At 44.1% G+C, this 18,758-nt stretch overlaps 4 protein-coding genes across 5 annotated transcripts; 3 read left to right on the top strand and 1 right to left on the bottom strand.

Moving 5' to 3' along the window:
- Positions 1-532: 532 nt before the first annotated feature.
- Positions 533-2,223, bottom strand: LOC110188976 (zinc carboxypeptidase). The gene is made up of 4 exons (XM_020958925.2): positions 1,893-2,223; positions 1,702-1,838; positions 864-1,636; positions 533-796 (listed from the first exon to the last, which is right to left on the bottom strand). The coding sequence occupies exons 1-4, from the start codon at positions 2,058-2,060 to the stop codon at positions 600-602; spliced, it is 1,275 nt and encodes a 424-aa protein (XP_020814584.2). The 5' UTR covers positions 2,061-2,223; the 3' UTR covers positions 533-599.
- A 1,086-nt stretch (positions 2,224-3,309) lies between these two features.
- On the top strand, positions 3,310-9,383 carry LOC110188991 (solute carrier family 25 member 32). The gene is made up of 5 exons (XM_020958942.2): positions 3,310-4,252; positions 6,539-6,692; positions 6,755-7,109; positions 7,485-7,630; positions 8,663-9,383. The coding sequence occupies exons 1-5, from the start codon at positions 4,099-4,101 to the stop codon at positions 8,808-8,810; spliced, it is 957 nt and encodes a 318-aa protein (XP_020814601.2). The 5' UTR covers positions 3,310-4,098; the 3' UTR covers positions 8,811-9,383.
- Positions 3,800-4,114, top strand: LOC110188992 (uncharacterized). The gene has a single exon (XM_086828141.1). It carries the CDS (start codon positions 3,800-3,802, stop codon positions 3,944-3,946), a length of 147 nt encoding a protein of 48 aa, XP_086684267.1. The 3' UTR covers positions 3,947-4,114.
- Positions 9,384-9,902: 519 nt separating the features above from the next.
- On the top strand, positions 9,903-18,580 carry Rab32 (RAS oncogene family member Rab32). 2 transcript variants are annotated; one of them, XM_020958941.2, is made up of 4 exons: positions 9,903-11,063; positions 17,101-17,496; positions 17,573-17,716; positions 17,783-18,580. In XM_020958941.2, the coding sequence occupies exons 1-4, from the start codon at positions 10,575-10,577 to the stop codon at positions 17,894-17,896; spliced, it is 1,143 nt and encodes a 380-aa protein (XP_020814600.2). In that variant the 5' UTR covers positions 9,903-10,574; the 3' UTR covers positions 17,897-18,580. The 2 variants fall into 2 exon arrangements, with proteins under 2 accessions (XP_020814600.2, XP_020814598.2); XM_020958939.2 differs by lacking the exon at positions 9,903-11,063 and adding an exon at positions 14,255-16,636.
- Positions 18,581-18,758: the final 178 nt, after the last annotated feature.

The raw sequence follows: 18,758 nt of genomic DNA on the forward strand, positions 1-18,758 counted from the left end.
GTCAAATGTGTTCTGCCAAAGCAATCTAGAGCTCTATAATTCAATTTCTTGGTAAGAGCCAAGGCCGGACAAGCATTAATATTTATGGAAAAGAGCTGAAAATTTATGTGCAACATGGTTTTTTGGGAAGTTTAGCGATTAATTAAGTCCTAGCATTGAACTATTAACAGAAACAGACTTCAAACTGTTTAGATAATAATAAATTTATATGAATTTGAGATATAAAGAAAGGATAAGAAAGAAGGAAAGTTTGGTTTTTATGATTACGAATAATAATTTAATTTATTTCACATTATCGATTTTCTCTAGGATTCCTTTGAATTTTGCAAATTAATCTCAATGTTTATATATTATAGTTTATATATTAGTTATTACCCAAAAAAAAATAAAGTTTAGAGTTTTATATAAACCTTTTCCTGAGACCATAAATTATACATTCTACATCAGTGGCGCCATAAAATACCATTTTGTGTGTAAATTTGGCAACTACAAAAATCGTTACATTTCGAAAAAAGCTGATTTTGCAAACCAATTTGGAATGTTCAAATGATTAAATATAAATCTATATATTTATTTAGAAAAGCCCCTGCTTGCAGAGCTTAATCGAAAATGCCCTCTTCCTGGGCCTTGTTTACTAGGGCCTTCAGTCCAGCTGTGACTTCGATGCCCACTTCCGTGATCTGGTTGGAGGGCAGGAAGAAGCCAAAGGTGCCTTTGTCCCTTAGCTCTACGGTGCAAGTGAAGGGGATGTGCTTCACACCATAGGCCCAGTCCTTGGCAGCTCCAGAAACGACATCTAAGGGGGTTAATTAAATTCTTGAACTCCTGCATATTCTGCTTTAAATTCCCAATTTTATACTCACAGTTCAATAGACCGCTAGCTCCATAGGTAAAAGTAGAACCATAGACTTCGGCAGCCGCATCCGAGAAAGCGGCGGCTATGCGTTTCATCTGTTCGTAGTTCGGTGGGAACTCGGTGTTCGTGTGTCCATAGGGCAGCAGGACATATTGTCCATACGCATGGAAAGCCATATACGAGCGGATATATCCATCATCGAAAGAGCTAACAAAGTCCTGCAGGGATAGGATCTCTACCTCGGTGTTGGGCTCCTCCCCGCCGAACCAGTGATCGCAGGGCTCATCGATATTCCAGCCAGCACCGCCCCAATGGTAGCCAAAGTTCCGGTTCATGTCGATTCCATAGCAAGCTCCCGTAGTATTCATGTGGCCATTGGGACGACGGTTCTTACGCCACAGACGCTCCACCTCGTGGGTGTAGACAAAGCCATCCGGATTCACCATCGGCACCACAATCCAGTCGTACTCCTCGCTCAGGCGCTGCAGCTCCGGATCTTTGGAGTTAATAAGCTGGTTCAGCAGGAAGGTGACGGTGGCGGAGGAGATCCACTCCATGGCATGGATGTTGCCCTCCAGAAGGATGGCCTTGTTGCCCGATCGCTTAGACAGCCTTACGCTCTTGATGTCGCGACCCTCGTGCGATTTGCCAATCACTTTGCACTCCAGGTAATCGTGGGCAGCGCACTGCTGATCCACCCAGTCGTAGATGGTATCCAGGGTGTGGTATGTCTCCCACTCCATGTGGGAATCATCGCCGACAGAGGCCTCATCCAGCAGTCTGTAAAGAAAAAAGGGGCAAATATTTACCTATTTGCAAACAATTCCCGTTTTAGTTTAACTCACTTCTGCAGATCCTCAACAATCACTTGATAAGCAATCTCCAGGAAGTTGAGGGTATTTTCCAGTGATCTCTGGAACAGAGGCCCTACTATGAGGTTGTATGTACGTCCAGGGCCAGCGAGCTCGTTGAGAAAGTGCACCTTTAATGGCTTCCATTATAATCTCTTTTATTATATCCTCTCATTTTCACTTACAGTGATGTGCTCTTGAATCTTCCGAAGCTCCTCCATCTGAAGATCGGTTTCTATGGTCACCTGGTAGACTTTAAAGTTGTCATAGCGCACAGCCATGCGTCCTGGAGCTGACTTTCCCGCCACCAGGCCCACGGTCAAAAGACCAATCAGGAGGATAAGTAGTCTCATTTTATATGGAGGTTCGATCGTTACTGTGAGGCGGCCAGATTCGGGCAGGGTTTTTATAAGCTCCAGAAGTGTCCACTTCAGGAGGCGACCTATCTATTCCTGATAAGAGAGAGCTGCGATCAGTCATCTGGCTTGTGTCTTCGGGATCTTATCGCCACAGAATCTACGACAAAGTAATCTATGGCCTATCATTCAATGGATAATTGCGAAAATATTCCGATCAAAATTTATAAATGAAACAATGCTTTAGCAAGTGGGTGCCTTATCTTAGATTTTTATAATTGAATTCTTTTTTAGGCGTCTGCTCGTGAAGAAGCACTTCCAGAAAAGCTAATAGAATGCATTGTCACAACTGAAGATGTCCTGAAGTGATTGTCTGGCGTTGCAGAGTTTGTTTAGTCAAACATTTTGTTGCGAAATGAAAGCATTCAATTAATCAGACAGGAAAACCACTCCAGCAATAAAACAGGCACAGTACTTGAGAACATTCGGGAGAATCCAAAGGGCGGCCCTGACCCATTCTAGAAAACACTCTTCTTAGAACCCTTAAAAGTAAAGAAGCCTTTCCAAATCAGTGTTGAATATTTTTGTTTATCAAGATAAGTAAGAGTCTAGTTTTTTACGGAAAAATATATAGTCCTCAAATTTGTGGATCCTTTTTTGTGGAAAGAATAGAAACTACCAAAGATTTTTTTATCTAATAAGCAAATATACGTTTATTTAGCCATTTATAAAATTTAGTATTTTAATATTTTTTAAACTCAAATTTGAAATTATTTTAACGGATAAACTAAAATAAACTCTAGTGATTTGAAGCTGTGCTAGATTCTTAGCGGAGTCCCAAACCATATGTGGAGAGTTCGTTTCAAGAATGAGACTGATGCGACTGAAAATATCTGTTAATTTACGCTCTTTCTGTCTGGCTGAGAGCTGATTTGTTAATGAATTTTACTTCCTACAGTTAAATCGTTTTATAGACGTGTTAGATGTAAAATGTGAAATAACAGCATCCGTATTCAGAGTGACCAAAACAATTCTATATCTTAAGTAAAAATGTTAAATAACAGCTTCGGGATTCAGAGGGACTAGAAACAAAATATCAACAAAACCACAACAAAATATCGATATACTGGTATTTTTACATTTTTTTAACAACCAAAAATCGATTGACCCCTGAGAGAACCCGAGAGAGAGTTATGTTAATTAACATCCCCCCGCCAGCACCCGAGAGGGAAGAGATCGGATATGTTACGCATTTTACTTTCACATGAGAATTCGCCGCAAAAATGAGAATTCGACCCCATGTATCTGTAAACGTGTAAAATGGTCCTTTAGACGTGTATGACGTAAAATGTTAAGTAACAGACTTAGAGTGACCAAACAAAATATCGAAAAATATCATAATTCATTTTCATTCAACAACCCTAGTCAAATTGTTTTCGTTTCTCACCGAGCTTTAGGTTTTTCAGCCATTACTCAATTTCCAATTCCATCACACGTGCACAATAATCAGTTAATCGCTTTGCAGCTAGGCAGGTCCGCAACTATAACTCGGCACGAAAAACACAAAGGCTACTGACAAAATTAGGAATTACATAAGAAACGACGAATGGCTAAGCGAAAATAATATCAATCGGAGATTAGAAACACGTAGTGAGAATTTCGTCAGCCTTTTCTGGAAGCAGCTAGAGCGCCAAATTAAACAAAAGTCAAATAACTGGCAGAAAACGAGTGAAAATATGTGCTGGGCAACAACAAAGCAAAGGCAGAAATGTTTAAACTGTAGCAGCAGCAGCGGCCAAAACGAAAGCAACAAAAACCAGAGGAGCACCAACAACAACTGTGCGCCTAGCAACAAGACAAATTCGGCGACCGATTTCCTTTGATTTGCAATCAGCAAATTCGCCCAAAAGCCAAAGAGTGTAAATAGCCCGTAGTTTTAGTACAATTCCCAAGCATCGCATCGCATCGCAGCGCAGCGCACAAGTGATATCACCAACAATAATACAGAAACGGAGCACAAGATCCCTCAAGCACAATGAATACCATGAAAACCAGCGCCTCGGGCAGCCCCAAGAAGTTCAACGTCTTCGCCCACGTCAAGTACGAGCACTTGGTGGCAGGAGTTTCCGGCGGAGTGGCCTCCACGCTGATTCTACACCCTCTGGATTTGATCAAGATTCGCTTTGCAGGTGAGTCATCAACGATTTTAAGGGGGATTTACGCAATGCACTGGAATAAATGGTTTCTGGAGGATAATCAATGGAAACCTTTGAGAACTGTATTATTACGCGTGATAATGATTATATTTTTAGTCTTGTAGTAGTCCCCAGAACAATATTGCAAAAGATATTTTCACAAAATACACCAATGTTTATTTTGCTTATTTTATTTCCTCAAAAAACTTCTAGAAGCACTAAATTTTTAGGATTTATTTCCCATTTGAGGCTTCAAAACTTTCCCATTTTGTTTCTGTGCAGCAGTAAAGATACACCCGGCACGTGACGGGGTATCGAGGGGGAAATCGTCGCCAGCCTGGCTGCAGATTACTGTGTTGCACTCGCACACACACTCACAGTTTGTATGCGCAATGCATTAAGGAAATTTTCCATGGAAAATTTGAGACGCTTGCGCGTGTATCCGAGTAAGTGACGCGCTCGACAGTTTTTCGCGCTTTGTATATGTAAACAAAACTTTAATGCGGCCAGGGGCACGTGAACTAAGTTTTATTCTTATTCGAGAAAATTATTTATGAGTTTGTTGACAATTCCGAAAAGCACAAGCACTTGAATTAGCCTCTAATCTAGAAATTCCAGTCGAATAAAAGCAGTTTTCGCTATTGTTTACTCGCTTTTACTTTTTATAGTCGCTTCGGCCAAAGATCGATATTAACTATCAGTTATGTTTATTGATGTTATGCAGACCCTCGTCAGCTGACTGAGGTCTTTGTCTTATGCGTTGTTTGCTTAAAACTATAGCAAATCGGAAACTGAATCATATCTGTGTCCTCGATTGCGCTTCATGTGCGAAATACGTGAACAATATTTCCGTATAGTCTGGTGCAAAATACCAAAACAACAATAATTATAACAACAACAGCAGTGGCAGCAGCAGTATGAGCGAGTTTTTTGTTTATTATACATATATTGTTGCTTTGGCTTTTTGCTTGAACGGAATCAGCTAAATGCAAAGAGTCGTCGTAAAGTGAATATGTAAATTCACCAGAAAATATGATCAGTAAACAAAAACAACCCCACGCGTTGTTTATGCGAATAAAAATCACACCATGCGAAAATATTGTAAGCTGATAAGCAAACTCCGTCCAAGTTAGAGGAAGGTTAAGAAACCCGGAGCTCTGGAAGCTGTTTACTTTTGAATTCTTCTGAATCTTCTGGGAAAATAATCTGGAATAATAGTTATTCCAAGTTATTAAAGTCTAAGGAAAAGCCAAAGCCAGGTTATTTCCCTTGGATGGATCTCCTTGAGTCTTCTCTTGGTGCGGGATTTGGCAACAGCTGTTTTCTATTGACTTGCGCAAGGCCTTTTTAGACGATGACGCACTTGTGGCCCAAGCACGAAACCCGTTTATCTTGCTTTTGCTTTTTGCTTTTCGAGTGCTTTTTGCTCTGCTCTTGCTCTTTTCCAATCACGTGACCACTTGACTTGACTGTACATTGCGTTAGCTTTGTTAACGGCAACTTTCAGCGGCAACTGCTGCCCGGTTAATGTGGCACAAGCAACAGCTAAAACGAGTTCCCACTGTTGCCAAGCGGGAAGTGTGCTGAATCACCACACAGCGACCTTATCGCGCCGACCAATATCGAGTGCATGTCGAAAAACTCATTACTCTCTGTGTCCGAAGCCAATGCGCTTCATCATAATCCCCCAGCCAAGTCCCATCCCGTTCGAATGTGGCAACAGGCAGAGCCTAGTTGGTTAGTCCAGTCCCGTTTCAAGGTCACATCTGAAAGGGGCAGCTAAAAATAGCCCAGAAATGGAGGCAACCATGACGACGACGAGCCCCTTTCTTGGCCTGGGCTTGCGTCTGTTGTCAGGCCAGATCTTATGATTGCCATACATACATATATACGAATATATAGACTAATATAAATAGCAGCTACAGGCAGCCGCTGCTAATGGACGCGTAAACATGTAGAGAACTCGCTTTCGAATCTACCCGCTTATCGCATCCGCTGGCAATTAACGCTATCTATCTGATGATTTTTTTGGCGAAAACAACTTGGGCCACGGGCTGGAGTCAACAACTGATTTCCCCAACGTACAGTTGCCTAGTATATACCATTGTCATTCCAAGAAAATATATACTCAGAATGACGTCGACCCATATGTTTACACAAGCCCTTTAGTACCAGTATCCATAATCCATAATCTTGCGTGCCAGCTCCAAGGTTGCCTACCCGTCTAGACGTGTGTTTATCATCATCATTAACGAGCGCGTTTCGATTGTCTACTTGCAGTGAACGATGGCCGGACAGCGACGGTGCCGCAATACCGAGGATTGGGCAGCGCCTTCACCACCATTTTCCGGCAGGAGGGTTTCCGTGGCCTCTACAAGGGCGTCACCCCCAATATTTGGGGTTCGGGTTCCTCCTGGGGCCTGTACTTTATGTTGTAAGTACCTAGTACTTCTATTTCCAAGAATATTTCAAATTAATCTATATTTCATCATCTAGCTACAACACAATCAAGACGTTTATTCAGGGCGGCAATACCACCATGCCCCTGGGCCCCACCATGCACATGCTGGCTGCCGCAGAGTCCGGAGCCCTCACACTAATGCTGACCAATCCCATCTGGGTGGTAAAGACGCGACTCTGCCTGCAGTGCGATGCTGCCAGTAGTGCCGAATATAAGGGAATGGTCCATGCTTTGACTGAGATCTACAGGGCGGAGGGTGTGCGAGGTCTATACCGGGGCTTTGTGCCCGGCATGCTGGGTGTCTCCCATGGCGCCATCCAGTTCATGACCTACGAGGAGCTGAAGAACGCGTACAACGAGTACCGCAAGCTGCCCATCGACACGAAGCTGGTGAGTACGCGAACGTCACAGAAGGGGTGTCCAGATATATATTCGCAGTCATGTGATGATCTGCGCGTGGCATTCACACAACGGAATATATATACTCATTTCGGGTGGAACAAATGTGGTCAGAATTATAGCATACAGTATGAAAACAAGTTTATATCTAAGAGAATTTTATAGCAAAACAAAATCAGTCTGAGAATTATAAACAAACATTTCTGAGAAACTAGAACCTCACTATGTGCTCTTATATTGATGACCACATCTGTATAGAAATCTGAATATATCCGGTGTGATGACGTCTCTGCCATTTGGCAGACATTCAGTAAATACCTAACCGCCCCCATTAATATATATATTCTTCCTCTCTTCATCACACAGGCAACCACCGAATACCTTGCCTTTGCGGCCATCTCCAAGCTAATCGCAGCGGCTGCCACCTATCCCTACCAGGTGGTAAGAGCACGTCTGCAGGACCATCACCATCGCTACAATGGCACCTGGGACTGCATCAAACAGACTTGGAGGTACGAGCGCATGCGCGGTTTCTATAAGGGTCTGGTGCCCTACCTGGTCCACGTCACGCCCAACATCTGCATGGTTATGCTGATCTGGGAGAAGCTGACTAGCTAGATGGAGTATTACACCCAATCACACACACAGATAGCAACTAGAGCCTAGAATCTAGAATCTGACAAAAATTTAAGCTAAGCTAAGCCCCTAGAATACACGAATCTTTCTAGCTTCCCCCGATGATGTGCAGCTATAACTAAATCAGCAGAAAATGACAAGAACTTATTCTGTATTATTGTTGTAATTAGCACCATATACCTTAGTCCTAAGCTTAATTCCATAGTTAGTCTACTGTACACCCCTCCCCCATTATGAAACTTTGAAAGTAACTTTGTTGTGATGGCACCTCGGCCCACGAAATGTAATTTCAGAGTCGCATTTCTTTGCACACAAACACATTTTAGTTGATAGTTTAGTTAAATTATTTATTTTGTAATGGCTTGGCAGTGTTGTTGCACAAGTCAACTGTTTAGTTGATACACAAAATTTCGTTTTGGCAAAAAGATTCTTCATAATTTTGCAAATGGTTTATAATTTTAAGGATAAACCTTGACACTTATGTAAATAAGCATATGAACGCATTGTGAACATCCCCCAACTAAGCCAAGCTGTGTGGAACAAATCCCAAAACCAATCAAATCAAATCAAGAAAAAATATCCGAAATTACTAAAATCTTTATTAAAAAGCCACGATGATGGTCATATCTCCGAAAGGAAAATAATGAAAGAAACTAAAGCAAACAAAACACTGACAGCGCGTCCAACCAGCGTCTTTTCATTTTGAATTTGGCCAAGGGCTAAGGGCAGCTTCAGTAAGTAGTCCGTGCTCCTTGCACTCCTTTACTCTTTGACCCCTAATTGTGCAGAATCTCTTTGCTAATCTGAAACAACAACAACTGCCAACGCCCCTCCGCGTACTGTAAGTAGTTTGTAGCCGCCGGTTCACATCCACTAACCCGCATCCCTGTGTTTCGTTCTCGTTGCAGATTCGAGGGCTTTGGCGGCTTCTACAAGGGCCTCAAGCCCAGCCTGACGCGAGTCGTGCCCGCCTGCATGGTTACGTTCCTGGTATACGAGAATGTGTCGCATTTCCTGTTGGCAAAGAGGAAAGAGGCTGAGAAAGATAACGTTTGATTTCCTTCCTCCAGGATTCCTCTTAGTTTTTATAAGATAAGGATGAATATACCTCAGTGCGGCGTCTGTGGAAGGAGCAGTTGCTTTCGTGTTGAGCATGCGCAGCTGCTCTTGAAGTTATAAGTTTAATTCGTCGGTTGTTGAATGATTCTCTAGATTAAGGGCGTTCCTGAGCGATATCTGCCTGGGAATGTTCAATGGATTCTGACGAAAAGCCAAGCCATATGTAAGCTAAAATTGTAATGTGATTGATTTATGGCACGTAGCTATAATAAATTATTGGGAAAATATACCAAATTGTTAAGTAAAAAATTGAGTTTTCTATGAGGGTTTTTATTATTTTGTGTCTTTTTAAAACCAAAAAAGAGAAATGTTTAAACATATCGAAAATATCGTTTGTCAGTATTTATTTATAGCATATATAAATTAAATTTTTATTTAGACTTTTGTTTAAAATATTTATCCAGTATAATTCCTTATTCATATTTAAATAAAAAGCATGGACACTTTAAATTTCATTTAATATTATAAATATTAATAAATCAAACATAATTTATTATTTTATAATTAAAACACATAGTAAATGATCTTGCAATCTACAAGTGTGTACATAGCCCGAAGTACATATATTGATGGTTGTCAACAAAATATAGACATTTGCAACTTAAGCTTTTAAAAGCAACAATATAGGATTAAATAGGAAATTAATGAAATATTTGTTTGAAATTTGAATTAATTGCGCCCAAAATCGGTACCGTTTAACGGCATTTCGCCCCCAAAGCTCTTACAAAAGCTGATTCGCTTTCAGTTTCATCCAGATGTCGAGCAGCGTTGCCCATTTAGTTTTTTCCACCAACGTGACAAACTTTGATTTAACTCCAAATTAATAAACAAATCTGGAAAGGGGAAATGTATTTAAATTTAAAATATATTACTTTAAGATTTAAATAAATTAGTTTTATTTTTAATTAAATTTTATTTTTTCTGCATTAAGGTTTACATATTTCCCGACAAATTTAGCCTTTTTTCTATCTTTAAAACCGACAGCACTGGCTTTCGGTTTCATTCGGCGGGTGCCGAGCTTTCCGAAGTACTTGTCCGAATCAGTTTCTTATTGGAATTACTAAAGTTTGGACGTCGACGACGATACCTGCAATTAATTATTGTTGTTGTGCTCCGTCTCGACTGTTATTGTTGTTATTTGCGTGTCCGCCAATCGAACGTGTGTGAATTTAATTTAGGGGTCGTGGAATTAGCGCCCAAAATTGCTGGAAATTCCAACAAAACTACAACAAAAAACCGTTTAAGTCCTGAGCAAGAATAAGTGAAGTGGCGGCTGGCTCCATTTGCATTGGACATAGGAAAACCAGTTCCAAAACGAATCGAGTGCACAATTTGTCCAAAAAAGTGCAACGGTCGAGTTCAACAAACCGATCCGGATCGCAGCCAGGCAGCTACGACGCGATAGCCCCTGAAATAGCAGTGAAATTCGACAATTAATAAATAAATACCAATTCTCTGATAAGTTCAAGTGCAGACAGGGCTTTGTTTACCGTTAGTCGGGAGTGCGAGAAGGAGAACACTAGAGCCATAGACCACATGTTGCCCGGCGGCAACTAGAGAGTGAGAGAGCGAGATAAACAGAGTGAGGAGGAGTTGGAGGCAGCTTAGATAACGCGCGTGTGTGAATGACCTTGACTCGGCCGGAGTGTGATAAACCCGCGACGAGAGGTCAAAGAACAGATCGCCCACGCACATCGCTGCATGGCAACCAGCGTCATCCGGAGCAGCGTTGTCTCGACCTCCGCCGGACGCCGTAACCTCTGCGACTGCCCTTTGGAACTAACTCCATCCAAGTCCAAGTCCGCGGATCATCTACCAGAGCTGATAATTGGTTGCGCCTGCCTGCGCTGCCAATATCTGGCCAAGGACCTTGACAAATCCAGTGAGGAGGATCACTTGCCCGTGGAGCACAAGCATCACCCGCTGAGCACCGGCTCTCTGGGCGCCCTCAGCGCCAAAGAGTCGCCCATCTTTCAACGCCGGCAGCTTTGGTTTCCGGATCCGATTCCGGTTACAGTACCGCTCAGCTCCTCGCAGTTCTCGCTGCGCAGTGCCGCTCCTGCGTACACCGAATCCCAGCCAGAATTGGACCTCGGCGCCGTTGAGGCGCTGCAACTGGAGGCGGAGATGCCCTCGGGGAATCGGGGCCACATGGACATTAACCGGAACAACGGCTACCTGCACAACGGAGTGAGTATCGAGATTACCATAACGAAGTGCTACTGGGTTTAGCCACAGAACCTTAAAATGGAGAAGGGTACACTCAAAAAAAGTAAAGAGCTATTATTCTTAGTCAATTTAATGGTTGAGTTCACAATTTCAAATCGAATTAAATCTTATTTTTAGCCCATTTAACTAAAAATATTATTTTAATTAATTCTTTTCTGGAATCCGGGAAATTTAGGAATCTTAGTTAATTTCTAAAAAGCTTTTTTTCGATTTTCCCTAGAATATATTTTATAGATTTTAAGTCTGAAAATATTCCGCATATTTCTTCTGAATTTAAATTTGTATTTTTATTTCTGTGGTATTTAAAGGTGGCTGAAACGTTTTCCTAAAAAGTGCACTGTATAAAGTTTACAAGTTTGAAAACGTTGACTTTTTAAATCAAATTCAATGCCGTTTAATGCAATAAGGCAAATTTATCAATTTTTTCGCAATTGTGGGGGGGAATGCCCAATAATAAGTTGGCCAAGTGTAGCAATGCTTTTCGTTTTTTTTTTTTCGCCTTGTCAGGCCGTTAACACAGCCAAGTACGTACTCATTATTGTACTCATTAGCCACAAAAGTCGCTCTCGGAGAACTTGGAGTTAACTCATAGCCCCCACCAGCTGGAATTTTCTGAGCGAAACAGATGCCGGGAATGCTGAATAGTCTGTGATTGTAGTCCAGCGCTCTTAGTGCGCAGTTTAATACCTTTTTCCGCCCTGGCACCCCTTTTATAGAATCAAAATAAGTCTATGGGTAATATCCAACAAACCTAGCCACATTTTCCCTGGCATTTAACAGCCAATTAAATGGAAATGAAATTGAAATCGTTGCCACAATTGAGTGAGAGAACCAGCAGCAATGTTGGAGCCGTAAACAAACCGATAAAATCAAAAACAATGCGAAGCCACAAAATTTCACTCTCTTGGTGGCTTTGACAAAGACTTTGGATACGCATAGGAATAGATATAGTATGCGGATGATAGCCACGGGGGCGGGCAATATGTGGGTGTGTTCGTTGGGCTACTTAAGTGATTGCCGGTTGGCTAGATATAGATATCCGTTGTCGTTGGGAAACTATAATGGGAATTGAAGAAGGGCTGCCTGCTACCGTTTTGCCATACGAGACGTCACGTTTTAAGGTCAATTACTGGAGGGACTGACGAGTATTATAAGCGAAAGTCCCCCAGACTTTAATTAATGCCTGGCGTTTAAATTGTTGTCGCTTTGCAATTACACATCGCACATGTCTGTATTTCTCTTTGATGAATCACGATGTATCATTGCATTCTTTTTTGGCCACAATCTAATCAGGGCTGCCTTCATTTTCCTCTTTTCCTCCTCTCTTATTTTTTTTTTGCTGGTGACTCTATCGAGTGATAAGATATGAACTGGCACTCCACTCCGCTCCATGCTTCTGATAGTATGTCCAAAGTGTTCGTGTGCAGAGTCCATTGAGGAATCGGGATTTGCTGTCCCCGGAGCATCCTCCTCCTTATGCAATCAATCGGAAAACGAAACCCACTCTGCGCATCGTTGGCTGAGGCAATGCACTCCGTATTATTATTTATTGTTGACTTTACTTTTTTAATTCGCCAGCTGAGATTACATTTACATGACAATTGTCCGCGCTCCAAGCTGATAAGCATATGTATGTATAAAGCTTTAAAACTGGAGGAGAGTCACATGGTAGCGTTGCTACCATGAAATCACGCAAACCCAGAGGTGTGTGATATGGACCTGGAAAGTCCAATATCAACTATCTTTTATCGGGTTCGTGTTGGCATAAAGGCAAGAAAGGAGTTGTGCAATATTAACCTCTGTTTAATTGAATAATTTAAACAAATTAAAGTTCTGTTTTTCAGTTTAGTTTTTAGCTTAATTGTATCTATTATTATTTGAATTTTTGATACCTCTCAAAGTTAGATTTATTTCTCGTTTAATTTGAGATAATAATTATATACATTTATTAGGTCTTAACATGACTGATATTTAATTTAGTATATACATATATTTCTCGACCAACTTAAACGTTAATTTACTTCCTACATTTTGTAGAACAATTTCGATAGCATACTTTGTGGCGCTATCAAAGAAAGAAAGATTACTTCGAACGATTCAACGATTTTCTCAAATTACACCGTTTGAAATATAATTTGTTTGGCAATAAATACGGCAACACAAACATTTTAAAACAACAAAAAACAAAATAAAAGTGTTGTGCTCCACATTGCTCAGTTCGACACTTGGCGTGAGGCATGCAACCGCTAGAGGTTCCTAACCATTCCATTCCAGGAACTCAGGCGCATGTTTAGACCTCTTTTACTCTGTGTGGAAATGAAACCATTTGATGGCTAGCACGTGAAGATGGAGCAGGCTCTTGTGATTTCCATTTCGGTCTCCGATTTACTGCACAGGCCCAGGACTCCGCCGGGCATCTGGCATCCGTGTGGCTTTTGTTCGGAATGGGGTCGTCGGGGGTAATGGCAGGCGTTCCAGGGACCTCGCTTTATTGCGTGTAAACATTTGCTGCCACAAAAGGAATTCCTACACGTTCGACATTTATGCGAAAGTGAATTTCTAATGCTTTCGGTTTCTCCTCCTACAGAAAATATGTAGTTTAAAAAGAGGAGCAGGTCCCTCTGACTCCTCTGGAATTTATATGTTGACGGAAAAGTGTTGGCTTTAAACTCCCATAAATTATGTAAGCTGTTGTCGGAGTTGATTCAAGTGTTGACTTGTCCTCGATTTATGGATAGCTGGGAGATGTAAACAACACTCTTGATTATATAGCCTTAAATCTGAAGTATAAAGTTTATTTAAAGTTATATTCTGTGGTAATTAGAACCAGGAACAATGAGCTGGGGACTCGATCCCCTTTCTCAATGAAACCACAAATCGGTCGTCTATTTTGGGATATCTAGAATCGAAATGAGTAAACAAGCAAAAAACTTCCGTATATCTGGGCTAGGTGGGAGATATATCTTGCTAAATGTGGACATAGTATGTGTCTGCGTTTTGGGTTATTACTCGGTGTAATCGTATATGCACGCTGTAGAGCTGCAGAGCTCTCTTTCCCTGTCGCCACTCGGCTCTCTACCCTGCGGCTAACCACGTTTTGTAATAAGCGTAATTCTATATAGTCACGTCGCAGCAGTAAGTCGACAATCGGCCAAGACACCACCCATCCATCCAAGCAGCCACCCAACCCAACCCAACCAAAGCCGGCTCGACGCCAGATTGATGTGTCGCCCACTTAATGCCGAGCGACTCTTTTGGGACAAGTTGATGCGGCAAATCCTCAGCTTAAAGGAAGCCCGCCAAGTGCAATGGAGCATGGGTCTAAGGCGAGTACTAAGTACTAAGTAGTGGCTGCTGCTAGGTCAGGTCCAGAAATGGACACTGTGCCCTGCTCCACTGACTGTGCCGGATGATTGATTGTGTGACACTCATCGGGCATCATGCATCACACATCACACATCACACATCACACATCACCTCATCATCACCCTGAGCCCAATGACAGAGCCCAGTGATTCGGGATCAGGGCTAGCCAGCCGGACAAGTGGCTGCCATTATTGGCTAGCTGACCATACTGGACATACTGGTCAATCTTTGTCCGGAGATTTCTTGATAAGCGGCTGCCCGGCGTTCAATCGGCGCATTCAAAGGCCCGCCGGCTCTTCTCACGCTCATTTCGCAAGCGGGACCAGACCCGATCCGACCACCAGGCAACCAGTGTTGGTAAGTGCACCTGGCCAGTTTTAGATGAGTTTTTCGTAACTGTAATGCTAAACCGTTCACCACAAACAAAACGACGGGGGGGTGGGGGACGGCAGGGGCCAACGGGGCGGATTAAAATTTATAAAAGCCTACACGGCGGCATTGGGGATTTCAGTGCGCGTTCGTTTTGCCAGCGCTGCGGTCACCGGATAACTGCAGGATCTCCTCACTCTCGGGGCGTCAAGGATCGCGATCAGGATTCGGATTTGCGGAGCGAATGGAAACCCTTGAAGAGCCGCCAGAGACCAGCCCCAGGTGAAAATATGCCCCACGTGGAGGAGCAGCAGGGAAAAGCCATAAAGCGAGTGGAATCGGAAACACTGGAGAAGGAATTAAGCGACAAGGGTGCTGACCCCAAGGAGGAGGTAGAAACCGGCGGCAAGATCAAGAGCCGTTCGAGATTCTCTGCGGCTTTGCGAAGCCTCTCCAAGCCCAAAGCCAAGAGGGAAAAGGAGACCGATCGAAGCGTCGACAGGGCAGGGACCAGAAGCGCCGAGGAGGAGGAGGAGCAGGAGCAGGAGGAGGCGGAGGAAACCCCAGGGGATCTGGCGGATGTGGCCAGCTCCATCTCCACGGACAGCGGTGCTTTGACCAAGACCAAAAAGAAAAGTCTGACACGCCGCCTCCTCTTGGGTGGTCTCCGGAAGACTGGGAAGACCGCCAAGGTGCGTCCCCACAGCCTGGCCACCAGCGACGACCTCAGCGTGGAGCAGCTAGAGGTCTCATCCACACCCTCGTTGGCAGCCACAGCCACCGCCACCTCCTCGCCGGGCAGCAGCACTCTGCAGATCACCATCAGTGGCAAGAAAGTGGAGCCAGCACCAGAGACGGTTAGAAAGAGCGGCAAGAGTCGACCCAGGAGCGACACGGATTACCTGACACCCTCCGCGGGTGAGAAGAAAAAGAAAACCACTACCACAACGGTGACAACAAGAGACTCGAGCAGCACCCGCACCACCAAGCTCGTGGTGGCCAAGAAGAAGCAGTCCCAGACACAGCAGCAGCAAGAGAAGCAGCAGCAGCAAGGGAAGCCCCAGAGCCAGAGCTCCGAGAGAGAGTCCCCTGTTATCACCGAGAGCACGCGCGATACGCCGCCCAGAGAGCGAGCACCAGCGAAGCCCAGTCGCGTCCAGACGGCGGTTCAGGTGGCTAAGTCTCAGTCTCAGTCTGCCAGCGGCACCGGAGCTGTTCGCAAGTCCCACTCCTCGAGCGGATCCAGCAAGAAGCTGGAATTGATGCAGCAGCAGCAGCAGCGCGGCCACCGCCAGAACACCAGACCGCTGGCTGACCAAGTGAACGCCGAGCCCCAGCCTTCAGGGGAAAACCTCCAGCTCCAACTCCCTAGCCTATCCATAGCCACTTCCCAGCCAGCGGCCGACGACGGTATATCCTCGGCGGAGAGTGCCCAAACCCTTGGCAATCCCGCCTCCCCTGTAGTCCGTTTCGCCGTGGGCAGTGCCGTTCGCAGTCCCCTAAGTGCCTACGAAGCCGCCTTAGCCGCTGCCGCCAGTCAGCAGCCCAGCTCCAACGAGGAACCCAGCGATTCCAGTCTCCGACGACTCAGCTTTGCCCAGCAGCAACTCATACTCGGCGACCACGACAGCATCGAGGGCAGACGGGAGACTCTGCACTACCAGTCGGTGGCTAGTGAATACCAGGACTCCGGTTCCGAGGAGGACAGCGAGGAGCGTGGTGCGGAAGCCAGCGGTCCCGAGAGTGCCAAGCCCATGCCGGCCTTCGGTGACCTGACCATGGATCAGGAAATGGAACCGGTAAGGTGTCGTCGCTGCCAGTTTAATAGTTTGCCAGCGGAGAAGCCCCACAAGTGTCGTGTCGTGTTGCGCATCGGTGTTCTCGTTCCCTTGGCTTGGATGTATGTCTATGTTGGGGAGAGTGTCATTCAACTGCGCGGGTGTTGCAAGGGGTAACTCGTCGCCAACTAACCAACAAATCTCAGTCTGAATTGGCAATCGGCTAGAGGAGAGGTGTAAATAATAACCAGCTTAAAGAGGTGTTCCTAAAGAGTCCGTCTATTTCAAAACTCTTTTTATGGCGCCTTAAAGTCCACAGTAAATTGCTATATTTATTGTTGCGTTAGAGGGGAGAAGGACATATAAAAAAAGGGTCTTAATTGCCATAAATTGCTTTAAAGGTCTTAAGAAAAGTTTATTTACCTTCCAAAAAATCATTTTGAACAATTTACTAATTGAAATTCCCTGTCCATTTTCTTTTCCAGGCCATTATGACATCCACCAGCGAAAAGCGTGAACATCTGTACAAGATTCTAGTCATTGGCGAACTGGGCACCGGCAAGACATCCTTCATCAAGCGCTATGTACACCAGTTCTTTAGCCAGAACTATAGGGCCACCATCGGTGTGGACTTTGCCCTAAAGGTGCTCCAGTGGGACGCCAATACGATAGTCCGCCTGCAGCTATGGGACATTGCCGGCCAGGAGAGGTTCGGCAACATGACGCGGGTATACTACAAGGAGGCAGTGGGTGCCTTTATCGTGTTCGATGTGACCCGCAGCGGGACCTTTGACTGCGTGAGCAAGTGGAAGGAGGATCTGGACTCCAAGGTGCAGCTGCCGGACGGCAGTCCCATACCATGCATCCTGCTGGCCAATAAGGTGGGTTTTTACCCTAAACTTTGACGATTAGAGACAGCTACCGAGAGGTGTTAATTCTTCATGTATTTCTCTCCAGTGCGACCAGGAGAAGCAGGGCATCATAACGCAGCCGGAGAAGATGGATGAGTATGTGAGGGAGAACGGATTTGCCGGCTGGTTTGAAACTTCCGCCAAGGAGAACATTAACATCGACGAGGCAGCCCGTGCTCTCGTGAATAAGGTGATAATCCGTGCTAATCCGTGGCCAAAGCTCAGCTAATCCCTTTCGTCTCCATGTCAACTCCAGATACTCATCAACGATAAGCTGATAACTGCCGATCTGGCCGACGGTGACAAGTTCAACCTGAACAGCACGGGCGACGGAGCCGGATCGGATGCCAAGAACAAGTGTTCCTGCTGACCTGGGACCGAGGTGCAGCGATTCAATTACCCATTCCCAGTCTGAGCGCGTCCAAGAGCGGTTTTCTGAGAGAGAAACGCCATGTGCCTATATTGTCGTCCCCTCCACGTTCATGTTGTTAGAAGATAGCGATAACTATGCTTAGGGTTTCAGCGTAACATTTGTCTAAGACTTAGCCTCATCATTCGAGCATCTTATCCCAGCCCCTTGCATCTCATCCGATCCCATCCCATCAGTTGTCATATTTTTAACACCCCGCCCAACCTCGTGCTGAGTGATAAGACTCCTACATTGTTGCATCGAGATCGGGGCCAGTGCGTGAATTTATATCGCCGTAGCACATGGCAGATACATAGCTTACCTACGCGTACACACCATTAATATTATCATTATTATCGCGGGGATTAGCCGAGATAGGCGAGATAGTGGGAGGGCAGCATCCTCCGTATCCATAGCATTCTGCATTTGTGTAAAATACGAATTCGTGCCGTGTTCTTGTTTTTGTTTGTTTTATTTGCCGCCTCTGGTGGAGAGATCTTGTTTTATCTTGGAATTATTACACACACACCACAACCACATACATGGTAACACACTCTGCCATCTTTATTTGCATTTAGATAACAATACGTACGTTTTATGCAATACGAAATAAAAAATAAAAATTTTTAATGGTAGTTAAGTTAAGCTGCGAGTGTTTTATTGGGTGTGGTCATTAAGGTTTGTATTTGAAATGACAATAATTCCATTGATTTATTATATAAAACTAATTTTAAAAAAATTGACTTGAAAATTGATCAAATCGATCAAAAACAGCTTCAATCAATTATCAATATGTAAGAATTAATTTTTTGCTAGGGAAAGC

This window comes from Drosophila serrata, unplaced genomic scaffold, assembly GCF_035046125.1.
Source record: "Drosophila serrata isolate PLE 108 unplaced genomic scaffold, ASM3504612v1 contig_184, whole genome shotgun sequence".
Lineage (NCBI taxonomy): Eukaryota > Metazoa > Arthropoda > Insecta > Diptera > Drosophilidae > Drosophila > Drosophila serrata.